We start from the raw sequence: 12,095 nt of genomic DNA, 5'->3' as shown, positions 1-12,095 counted from the left end.
TTAACTATGTACCAGAAAGAAAGTGTATAGTCTCCCACAAAGGTCTCACTCTCTCGGACCAGGAAGGAGCCATCAGGAGCTCCGGTCTCCAGGCAGTACTCAGACAGCAGCCTCTCAGCTATCTGCCGCCCATCCCGCCCTGCGCCCAGCTTCCCGTGGAACCACTTTTCTGTCACATGCTGGTCCATACCGTTCGATACCTAGGAGAGGAGAGGAGAGGAGAGGAGAGGAGAGGAGAGGAGAGGAGAAAGAGGGAGAGTCAGGGAGAAACTGTTCAACCTGCAGCAGTTTCACTGGTGTTTCCTTTGTATTCATTTAGCTGCACTGGTCCTCAGCAAAAATAAAATAAAAAACAAACAGATTTAAAAATCAGCATCTAACCTGACTGCTAAACCCCACTCTGTGCAAACAAAACAGAAAAATTATCACACACCTGTATGTATGATAATATAGCCATTAAAAAGTGTGAAAATGCTGCTGGAATGGGTCCAGCCATTCTGGTTTGTATTACTGTATCTAGAGTAGGTCAGGCATCCTCACCTCTCTGTGCTCCTCCTCATCATCATTGCCTTGGTTACTGGAGGTTTCCTCAGAGTAGTAGATCTTACTGCTGGTCAGGACAAAGAAATGAGGGTACCACTCCTGGCGGGAGAGAGAGGATGGAGGGGGAGAGACAGTTATTCCCACTGGTTGGTGTTGTATGAAATATTTACAAGATCCATGTGTTGCACTGAGAAGAGGCCCTCTTTCAAACTGTTTAAGTGGCTGGAAGACTGCAGGAAAAATCAGTTTATAATGTTGATGACTGATTCTAAAAACATTAGTGACCTCTTTTTTAGTTGGCCATGGTGAGTGTGCTTACATGGTTGATCGGGTCCTCCAGATACAGGATGCCGTTTTTGATGGAGTTGCTGATATCATTCTCTGAGTAGGGAGTGGAGGTGGACACCTCCTCATAGGCACTGCCTTCTGCAAGCTTCTTATGCTGTAAGAGGAGGAGGAGGAGGGAGACAGAGAGCATAAGAGGTTGAATGGAAGAGGGAGGAGAGAACAACAGACAGGAAAAGGGGGAAATACAACCATACATATTTACTGTCAAAAGGCTGTGTGGAATTATTATCAAATAAAAATAATTTCTGATATGATTAACAAAAACTCTCAAAAATGACAATTCATGACTCCTGGCAAGCCCTGACCTTGATGAGGATCTTTCTCTTGAGCTGGCTGGGGGAGGGCAGGCCATCGGCTGAGATGTCCACAGCCTTGGTCAACAACATGTCTCCAAACACCTTCTTAAAGAAAGTGGCCATGTTCCTCTGCTGCACAATGCTACAGTGATCTTCAATGGACAGGATGATGGGATAGCTGTGGGACAACCACAGGATTAGCTCTAACATTACCATGTTCTTTATCATTACTTGAATCAAATTCCATTCCTGTAGTCTATTAATAGAATAACAAACTGAGTGGCATGATTTCAGTCTTTGCACATTGTTTCCTTTGATAATTTTGCATGTGTGCCAGCTCTTTATCTCTTATTTCTTTTTCATCTCTAGTCCTAGCAGGTTTGCAGATACTGAGACTCACTCAGATGTAACGAAGGCATGCTCTTTGATAGTTGTGAGGACATCGCAGAACTTGATCTTCGTCGTGAGGGTGTGCCCATGGTAGATGACTGGCATTCCATCTGGACCATCCCAGCAGTCCACTGGAGACAAACACATCATTTATCATTTCATTTATCATATCATACAAAAACCTATTTGTATCATACAGCAGTTATGTAAGGGCTTCAGTGCCATAGATTAGATTCACAGATGAGTTACAGGCCTTTAAAGTGGAGACCTACATCATTTTTATTTACTATTTTATGAGGCAAGGTCACCCTTTTACCCCTCTAGACAAGTTCTATGAATAGAAACCTGTCTGACAAGTCTCTAATGTAAGTGCAACAGTGACTGTGCGTGTCTGTGTGTACCCACACTCAATGCAGCGGCAGCCCATCCTTAGACAGCGAGAATACGCCTCCAGAGACGACTCACTGGAAAACTGGTCTCCTGTCAAATAGCTAAAAATAAGAATACAACGTCAAAGTATGACCGCGCAAAACACACTCAGTCTTCTGGTCAGAAGGACTTAATGCACATGCCAGGGACAACAGCACATACACACAGTTTCCATGGTGGTAGTACAAACAAATGGAGAAGGCTGTATCAAAAAGGGGTCTCTCTCTTTGTTGACTTGAGCAAAACAATCCTTTCTCATTCAGCCAGTCAATTCCAACTTAATCAAAGCAACGTGGAAGTTTTCATTCCAACACTCCAATGAGTATTGTTCCACAACCAGTACAGAAGGTTATCATTTGAACTGCCTTTCACACACTTTTCAATGGGAGGAAAAATACATTTCCCCGCTAAATACAATCCTTGCTCTCATTGTGATATGTGATTTTTAAATAATACACTTTAATCTGATGTATGAAGTCAGTTCAAAAGCCCTTCTGGCTGGAGGGTGTAGTATCAAGGGAAAGATGCCAGACTCCAGTGTTCCCAAGGCCTAATAACAACTAGTTTAAATTTTCACAAAGGCTTGACAAAATGACATGTATGCACAAAAGTTCCGGTCTCACAGAAAAAGCCTCTGACCTCCCCCAACCCTCTTTCCTCGCTCTCATGCCTCTCTCCATCCTTACGTGTTATGCGAAGAGGAGATCCAGTAGTGGGACAGGGGATTATTCATGTCTTCAGGACACACCTGGTCCAGTGAGGAATCCCAGATGGTGTTCTCCTTAGAGAACAGGTAGGTCAGGAACTAGACAAGAGACACAATGAGAAGATCATTACAGGGTGGACTGCACCGATCATAAACTACATTTGTCCAAGGGCCAGAACTTTTCCAAGCAGACACATTAGGGATCAGACTTTCAAATAACAAAATTTAAATTTATTTAGGCCTAATTAGCCTATAATTGTTTTCACTATTTTCACTTTCTTAAAAAAAATACTGTTATTTTTATTTGCCTTATCAGTGTGAACAGCTGTGGAAACATGGAAAATCCTATAGAATGCTCTCAGCAGAGCACAGATCTCCACCAAGGAGGCAATTCAGGAATGATGGCTAAAATCTGTAATCCTGGAAACGTAACTGCAGAATGCAGTCTTTATTGGTAGGAAATATTAATCAGTTTTAACTGGTTTTGACAATATTGCGTAGTGGGGTGATTGGTGGAAAACATCCCCATGCTTGCATGAAGATATGGCACAAGCCACAATTCCATTCATCCATTGCCTGACTCCTGTGTCAGGTTGTGTAGGCTACTCACCAGTCACTGATAATAAGCTGACAGGTGGATTTATAATGTCTTTAGATCCCATGGGTCAAACAAACATATTTTGGGTAAATCATTCCTAATAAAATTATTTACATCTCAATTGTTTTGGTGTTGCTTCAATATTGGAAGAAAAAAAAAGCTAGATCTCCTAAATGCCAGAATGCATTTTTTTCTGGATTTTTTTTTTTTTTTTTTTTTTTTGGAATTCATTAATATTCTGCGATATGGATGGAAGGCTTTGGCAAACTGGAATTGGTCCGCAGGCTGCCAGTTAATCATCACTGGTCTGCTGGGATTACTGCAGTTCAATTACAATTTATATAAACGTGAAGTTGAAATTGAATCAGTACCTTGGTACTGAGACAATCCTGAAATTTGGAAAACGATACCAATACCAGTGTTTTTAGTATCATAGTATCGACACAACTTGACACCTCATTCTGTAACTCCATGTTCTCACTCTAAAGCAGCTTTACTCTATATATTTAAATAGTTAACACTAAAAATTGCAGTTATGGTTACAAGGCTGGAGGACTATAAAAACAAAATAAGGCACATAATCACACCACTGTATTTACAGGGTGTTTCATAAAGTTCCTTGTGTTTTGTTGGGATGCTTTTTCATGTCCTTGGAGGCTACAGGTCAAGTTTTCACATGTAACTCAGTGTTCTCATTATAATGTAGTTTATATGTTTAAATACTTGAAATACATTAACTTTCTGTTTGCTTGCTGAAGATTTAACAAAGCAGTGTGTGCAGAATGGATTTTCCATGATTTTTGCCATGGTATGAAAATGCTATTGATCGTACAATGGGTGCTGTTCTGTACCTCAACCTGTCTGACCTCTGTACTAAGTGGGGAACGCAAAATGAGAATTTTCCTGTCGGGATCAACAATGTTTTTTTTTTTTTTTTTTTTGGTTATAAAACACTGTTCCTTCCCTCTCTGGAATCCATGCACTACATGACCCAGACCTGTATCCCTACTATTTAACATTACATACTGTCAGGTGCAGAAATAAATATCACTGATTCCTACAGGCTTCCTGACACCGGCTTCCTCTTCACTGTGGTCAATCATAGCTTTATGGGGCAACCACAAAAAGCATCCCTTACAATCTGCTTAACCCTCACATGGTGTCACAGGCAATGGTCCTTTTTCCATCTGTGTGGGAAGAGGTGCTTTAAGCTTTGTTCATGATCACTCTTGTCAATTTCTACATGCATCTCCCACCCACACCAGCAACACAGGGGGGCATCGGAAAACATAAGTCATGAAACACTTTTTTTCTTCTTCTTCTTCTTTTTTACATTTTCCATGAGTCAGCAACTCCAAAGACAAACAAGCAGAATGAAAACTGAGGCAGAGAGAAAAAGAAAGAAGGAGAGGTAAAACAAGCGTGTGTACCTCATCTTGGTGGAAGTAAGGCTGCTCCACTTCTCTCAGGGGGTCTTTCAGGTAGCCAAACATAAACTCCTGCACCTTGTTGTTGTCTGTGGCCCACAGTTCCTGTATTCACATGCACACAGGCACAAATGTATTGGGCCTTGCAAACAAAACATGTTTACAAAATCTGGTAAGGGAAAAAAAAAAAAACAACAACAACGAAATAACCAAAAACCAAGTAAAAGTACCTTTTGGGATTCCAGGAGGAAGCTCTTGAAGTCCTCTAGAGAGATCCTCTGTTCTGGTCTATCAGTGAACCTGACACAGAAAGAACCCATTCACTTGAGAAAACACACATCCATTATGGAACAGTGAGGTCTAATGTGTGTGTATGTTTATGTGTGCGTGCTTATGTGTGCATTTAGTTTTGACCTACCTCTGTAGAAACGGGATTTCCATCTGAAAGGGGGATCAAAAGGGTGTTAGAACTGAAGGAAAAACATTGAAAATCAAAGTCCTGACCTTTCGGTGTGTATAAAAGTACCCATCTCCATCCTCACAATCGTTCTGGGGGGGGAGGGGACCGGCTGCTTAGTCACAGGGGCACTGAGGTAACCCATTTACTCTGACCCCAGCCAGCTTTCCTGCCTCTGCCTCTATAAATGTGTGTATGTGTGTCCTAATGGCCTCCACCAGAGGGGTTTGGTGGGTTTTTAACTGATCTATATTGATCCTGCAGCCATTTGAGAACAGACAGATGGGAGAGGAGGGGTGCCTTGGCAGGGTGTCAGATGGGGCGCTGGGTATGAAAGTGCTAGGGCGTACTGGGGGGAAAAAACATATCCATAGCTGCATGAAGCCACTTCATAAACTGAACTTACATTTTTCTGAGCGTCAAACATGAGACTGCGATAGAGCTGGGCGAACTGACTGAAGGAAACGTCTCCATTCCTCAACTCTGAGTCCTGTAGAAGAGACAAACAAAGGTAGAAGATAAACAAAGTCATTTGATGAGATGCTGTAATGACATCATGTTTAATAATGCTGGCTTCAAATGCTCATTGGAAACTTCATTTTTATTGTATTTATGAGTTAATTATGAGTTAATAAGCACACTGATGCCTCCTCAAACTCTTACCAGTGGAAAAGTGGGAAAAATCAATGATACCCAAGTGTCCACATTGTGATGTTTTATGACAACAAAAATGCCCTCATTACAAGTGAAGAACAATAAGGGATATGTAACCAATGTCAGTCTATGCTCCTTTTCAGCTGCTGATATAAAAATCTATTCTTGAATATTTGTTCTTGGTGATTACGTAGCGAAATCGAGTTTTGGACAGCATCCATTTTCCCCCCATCAAGGTGCTACGGTTGCCTGATATTTACGACAAAAGCACTTGAACACCAGTCAAGTCAAACAGAAGACCTAAAGGCAAGGGAACTGTGATGAGGTGGAAGGAGGTTACCGGAAGTTTCTCTCTGAGGAACCTCATGTTGGGGACCCGGTAGTTGACCTGGCTCAGCATGCTCTTCAGATCCTTACAGGATATCCTAAACACATACACACATTTACAGAAAAAAAAAAACAGATTCACATGTAGAAAAACAAGTACAAAGACATAGACGGGAATACACTGAGAATAACTACTCATACACAGCTATAAGCAAATGTTATTTTGAAACTGATGCCCCCCCAAAAAAACACATCTGAGGTGACTTCTCTCTGTATATGCTTTGTCATGTCGACTTAAGTGTTAGGGTACAGCGTACAGTCTCAGCCAGGGGAGACAATAACCTAGGAGCCTAACAAAGGATTTGCCCCTTTGTCTGGGAGGTAAGAAGACAAACATCGCTGTGCATCTCTTCCATGCTCTCCAGTCTGTTTCCTGCCTCAGGAAGTGGTGCTGGTGTGAGGCTGAGAAGTTAGTTCCTTCACTACACTTCACCACCAGAGCACTTTCAACAACCTGGCAGTCGAGTTACTCAAGACACTGCAGCAGAAGGAACAAGACACGCAACGGGAGCAGCAAACATTTGAGTCATATCTAATTTGCCATACTTCTTGCAAGGGTGATCTGATCAGCTTTACCCTTCACATCCTTTCGCTGAGCTCACTTACCTGTCTTCTCTATTGCGATCAACGGCATAGAACTGCTTGCGTAACCACCTACAAACAGAGAATAAAAATGAGTTATTTCATTTAAATACAAAAAAAGCAAACAACAGGACAAAAATGATAAATGCTGGTCTTTGACACTGACTTTGTGGTAAACATTTTAAGCTAAAGCACTTTAAAACATCATGAGCACACACCCAAGATTTGGACTGTGTATGTTTGTGTGTGTGTGTGTGTGTGTGCGCGATCTGTTTACCTCTCTATCTGGAGAGGCGTGGGTGACTTCAATGTGTCAGCCACAAGCCAGTTCAAGCCCTTCACCCACATGGTCATCTCCTCATCAGATGTTGCTGAGAGCAAAACAATTTTCAAACATCAAACATGGCAGACCCTAAGCCAAACTCTTGTGTCAGTTTCAGAACAGTCAATCAGCAATACTCGCTTGTTCTCATTTTTATTATGTAATACAAGTAATACTTGTGAAATACACACTGAGACTCTCATTCATAAAAAGTACAACATAGTAGGCCTGCACAATTAATTACAATACTATCAAAATCACAATATGGCCAAAAACAATCACTGCTGAAATTGTGAGTGCAATTATTTTGACAGGTATTTTGATTGCCATATTGTTCAGCCCTAGTAGATGCATGCACATTTCTGCATGGAATTAGTGATAACCAAGGCTGGAAACAAAAATATGAACATCAGCTGTGTTAATGGGTTTCTGATGGACGTTTTCAGTTCATGAGGTTCGAATTTAAACAATACTGGTGCCATATAAGATAGCGCTCTAAGTGCTAAATCAACAGCAGCATCTGACAAGAGTAATCCATCGTCATTCATACACATAAGCCAGTGCCTGAGTTTGTGTGTACCTGCAAGGCTGAGTGCTTTAAGGCGAAACTCTGTGCCATGCAGGATGACAAAGCAGTGCGCCTGGTCCAGCCGCGCCGCCGAGTCCTCCACATACCGCTCAAAGTCCCGAGACTTCTGCCCAGGACGAATCTCTTTGATCTCTCTAATGTCAACTGCAGAGAGAGAGAGAGAGAGAGAAAGAGAGAGAGACATTAAACACAGTAAGGATGTGTGAGACACTGACTTTGTCAGGAAGGTGTATTCTCTGTCCCAGCCTCACAATGATCTTGCAGTTTACAGACCTAGACATGCATAGTACCTAGTATGTACGATATATCAAGCCCCCTGACCACAGAAAGCCTTTCATTGAGGCTGAGGCCACAACCTCAAGCCACATAATGTGCACTTCTAAAACAGACACAGAGAACACAGATACAGTCCACTGATTTCATATGTCGTGTTAAGATTACCGGTAAGTTTGTGTTTCACTATTGAAGATAACCAAAACCACCAAATATGAGAAAGTAGTCTTACAGCGGTGTTAGGACTGGTCTGGTCTGTTTGTCAAACTATGCTGACACCAGGCCAAATGCTATTAAAAGAGAATCCACACACTCACTACAGAAATTGATATATTTATGTTTGTGTGAGTGTGTGTCTGTGCGTGGGGCAGAGACTGCTTGCTTGTAAAACAGTTTGTGAAAATAAATCTCAAACAGCATGAGAACAAAAAGGACCCACAACATCTACAGCACACTGACACCGCGTGGGTTATAACACTGATGTCGACCACAACTTCAGCGTTATAACCCTGAAGTCACGGTCGACTAGGTTTGCCACGATGCAGGGACGTTGATAGCTGATAACGATCTCTTTTAAACTCCACATTTCTAGATACCTGATTTGATACCGCGGCAAAAAAAAAAAAAAAAATCCCATTCTGCAAATACTAGTCAATTGAAAAACTGTCCACACATTAAAAAGTAAACACAAACGTCCCTATATTTAAACATACTGCCTGCTTTATAATAAGAACACAGAGTTTCAAGCACAAAATTGGCTTGTAGCCTACAAGAAGAAAACAAAGCAGGCAAACAAAATACCAATGTGACAATGCTATGATTACTTGCTCTCATTTTGATTTACATTGCAGCTTTGCGTGTTTTAGTAAGCATGCAAGCTAAGGCTAAGAATAAAAATCCTGAATTACAGAGGGATCAAACTGCATCAACACTACCGATAGTAAAAACACTACCATTGGTAAAATGAAATCCCTACAGCTGACCAGTCAAGCCCAAGAAAGTAGTGACTAGTATTTATGACTTTAAATTTCCCTAATTTGAACTATCCAAAGACCAAAGGATACGCTTCCGCACAAGTTTGCCTCATCGTTTACCTTTAGAGACGGCATTATTTTATATAAACATGTTTAATATTCTTGTGGTCCCATTAAGGAGCAGCCAGGAGCTTTATGCAATGTGTAGATATGCACATATGTAGACAGATAGAAAAACATTTTTGTAAACCAGTGAGAAGCTTTTTATAATGGCACTCTGGGAACACAATGACGAAAAGTACAATAAGCAATAAAAATAAAATGACAAAATTGAACTCGATATAATTGAGTACATCAAATCTCGAAATAAATAATGTCTTGCGAATGGGCTTTTATCAACTTTGCATTAGCAGCAGCTCAAGAGCTTAGGCACTCTCCTGCTGAGCACACACACATGCACACACACACACACATGCACACACACTTTGTTCAGCTCCTGCTCCTCTTCCTGCCCCCGAACCACACATCCTGTGCTTCTCTGTCGCCTACACACCACATCTGTGCCTGTGTATAGGTGAGCATGTGCACACTCTTTTCTCACACCTACAATTGTCTTCTCACCAAGCACCTCCTGTGTGTGTTTGTGTGTGTGTGTGAGTGTGAATGTGTGTGTTTGCAGACGAGCCCCGCAATCATACATCATATCTTCGTTTATTTTACTCTGCAGAAGGGATGGTAGACTTCCGCTCAAGTGAGCTGACAGGCTGATTTGTTAGACAACACTTTGAAGCATTTGAGTCAAAATATTTGGAGCCTGCTTTGGACAGATGCAGGAAATAAGAGATAGCCAGAGGTGTAATCTTACCAAAGGAGAGGACAGGAGGCATCCTGCTACACACTCCCACACTTCCTCCATTGCTGTGTCCACTCTATCCTCCCTTCCACACCACTTCTACTACTCCTCACCCTCACTCATTTCAACCTCTTACCCCTCTTCACAGGGCCTTAAATTGCCTCTATACCCTACAACCTGAAGCCAGAGGCCATCATGATGTGCTGCAGTGAAAACATAAACCTGCACCTCAGCCCTATGCTGATCCATATCAGCTCCTATGATGTCATATACCGTGAAGCCAGGCTGAGGACTTTCCCCTTGACAAATAACTGTGTCAGCTTGTTCCCTTTTTCAACAAGCACTGAGGTTATTTTCCAATGAGGACACAAGTTTTCATACCAGCTCCAACAGTCAGAGAGCTGATGCTGATTGTGTGTAAACTGTTGGTTTATGTGGGTCTAATTTGTTGTCATTCCTTCCATAAACATACCAAAATGACAGTCATGTCTGAATCAGAAAAAAAAAACAAAAAAAAAAACGTGTGTGTGTGTGTGTGTGTGTGTACACTCAGGAGGAATGGAAGAAGCAAGTCAGAGTGATGAGTTTCCACAGAGGTGTGGTGGTATCATCACGTCACACTGACCACAACACATTTACAACAAATACTGAAAGAAAACACACACAAAAATACCAAATATTCCCTCATTAGAATTTAAAGGTTAATTCTAGAGAGATGTCCTGGACACAACTGGTGCCTTTGTTGATCTTGATAACATGTGGTTAAGGAAAACGAACCAAATAAAGGAAGGAACTAGAAACTAGAAACATTTTTATTAAGTGAGATAAGAATTAAAACGAGGTTATACGAAAACAAAACAAACAAACAAACAAAAAACATGATAACCAACTGAAACTGGATCAAACGTTCACAAATCTAAGTAAAATAAACTAAAATTATAGGGAAACTGTCTTTAGTTTTCATGTGTCATTTTATTTCATACATAAGCCTGGTACTTTGGATGGGTGTGAAATTTATGTGGCAGTTTTACGCCGGTTGATGGCTAATATCCTTCTGTCTGCGCAGTTGCACGAGCGAGCACCTGACACATCCGTGTTGCCGGTGCAGGCACGCCTGGCATCATGGCAGCGAAAGCCAGGAGAAAGTGCCAAAGTCCCACAAACCTAAAAGTCCAGCGTGTCTCAGGGAATTCAAACTACAGTATTCTGAACTTTCTGATTGGTGGTCATGAGTGATTTTCCCAGTATGTGCTGAATTTAAACTGATTAGTTCAAAATGATTTGTTCATTCATTTTGACCCAGCACACTACCTGTATCTCACCTCAGAAGCAGAATTACACACATTTTGGCCAATATCTACAATTACTGTACTTGGTGTTGTTGTGCCCAGTTGAATTTTTCTCGTTAATGATACAAAAACACTGACTAACAAACGTCTTTTATAGCTGTTTTTTATGAATGGATGCTCATGTGTCCTAAGTGAATAAATTTTTTATGATTGGTATGATGTATTGTTGATTTTTTTTTAATTACACATTTTCTGACCTTTTTGAACCTCACTCCTGACATATACCCCATATTACAAAAAAAAAAAAAAAAAAAAAAAAAGACTAAAAGCAACACTGAAACTAACAAAAACTAAACTGGCCACCCCACTTTAAAAACTACTTAGAATTAAACTGTAAGTGAAAACAAAAACTCAAAATGAAATAAAAATAAATAATTAATGAGAAATGCAAAACTATAATAACCTTGCTGCAGACGCGGGTTATTTGATTTTCGTCTAAAATTAATTTTAAGTGGATTATTCCATATCTGCTGGATGCAACGCTTCAATGAAGCTACATGACACGTACACTGATTGAAACATTCAAATAAGATGCCATTGTTTTATGGTTGAACAATTACATCAAATAGAAAACATCTAGACATCTTGTGTATTTTTTGTACACAGTTCCCTGTAATTCAGAAGGACATATTTGGTATTAACGGGTGGATGTGAACATAGTTCGGTCGCACAGCACCCAACTGTAATGACAAGCCCACCAATAAGACAGGCAGAGTTAAAGAGTTGAAGAGATTGTGTATGGTGTGATGCTGATGCTCATTCACACACCACTGTGATATGCATAACGACACAGTTAAAGAGTGTAACCAAGAACACCTCAGATCCTCGACACACAAAGTTCAACACAACTTACACTCCGGCTATACACGCGACTTTATATATCTGATTAAAGTTTGCAGCAAATCCATATCTATCAAA

At 40.9% G+C, this 12,095-nt stretch overlaps 1 protein-coding gene across 2 annotated transcripts in view; it reads right to left on the bottom strand.

Moving 5' to 3' along the window:
* The window catches only part of plcg1 (phospholipase C, gamma 1), a 31,173-nt gene that overhangs the window by 10,804 nt on the left and 8,274 nt on the right, over nucleotides 1-12,095 (bottom strand). The window contains exons 3-17 of one of the 2 annotated variants that reach the window (XM_030055197.1): nucleotides 7,720-7,872; nucleotides 7,095-7,188; nucleotides 6,842-6,889; nucleotides 6,189-6,273; nucleotides 5,601-5,684; nucleotides 5,156-5,178; nucleotides 4,968-5,037; nucleotides 4,741-4,842; nucleotides 2,693-2,811; nucleotides 1,983-2,068; nucleotides 1,588-1,708; nucleotides 1,197-1,365; nucleotides 863-985; nucleotides 541-642; nucleotides 13-200 (exon numbers count right to left, since the gene is read on the bottom strand). In XM_030055197.1, the coding sequence (XP_029911057.1) occupies nucleotides 13-200; nucleotides 541-642; nucleotides 863-985; nucleotides 1,197-1,365; nucleotides 1,588-1,708; nucleotides 1,983-2,068; nucleotides 2,693-2,811; nucleotides 4,741-4,842; nucleotides 4,968-5,037; nucleotides 5,156-5,178; nucleotides 5,601-5,684; nucleotides 6,189-6,273; nucleotides 6,842-6,889; nucleotides 7,095-7,188; nucleotides 7,720-7,872 (1,567 nt within the window). The remainder of the gene's footprint in view (nucleotides 1-12; nucleotides 201-540; nucleotides 643-862; nucleotides 986-1,196; nucleotides 1,366-1,587; nucleotides 1,709-1,982; nucleotides 2,069-2,692; nucleotides 2,812-4,740; nucleotides 4,843-4,967; nucleotides 5,038-5,155; nucleotides 5,179-5,600; nucleotides 5,685-6,188; nucleotides 6,274-6,841; nucleotides 6,890-7,094; nucleotides 7,189-7,719; nucleotides 7,873-12,095) is intronic. The other variant, XM_030055198.1, reaches the window with a different exon arrangement.

Source organism: Myripristis murdjan, chromosome 7 (genome assembly GCF_902150065.1).
Source record: "Myripristis murdjan chromosome 7, fMyrMur1.1, whole genome shotgun sequence".
Taxonomy (NCBI): Eukaryota; Metazoa; Chordata; class Actinopteri; order Holocentriformes; family Holocentridae; genus Myripristis; species Myripristis murdjan.
This window is presented reverse-complemented; position numbering and strand designations above follow the sequence as displayed.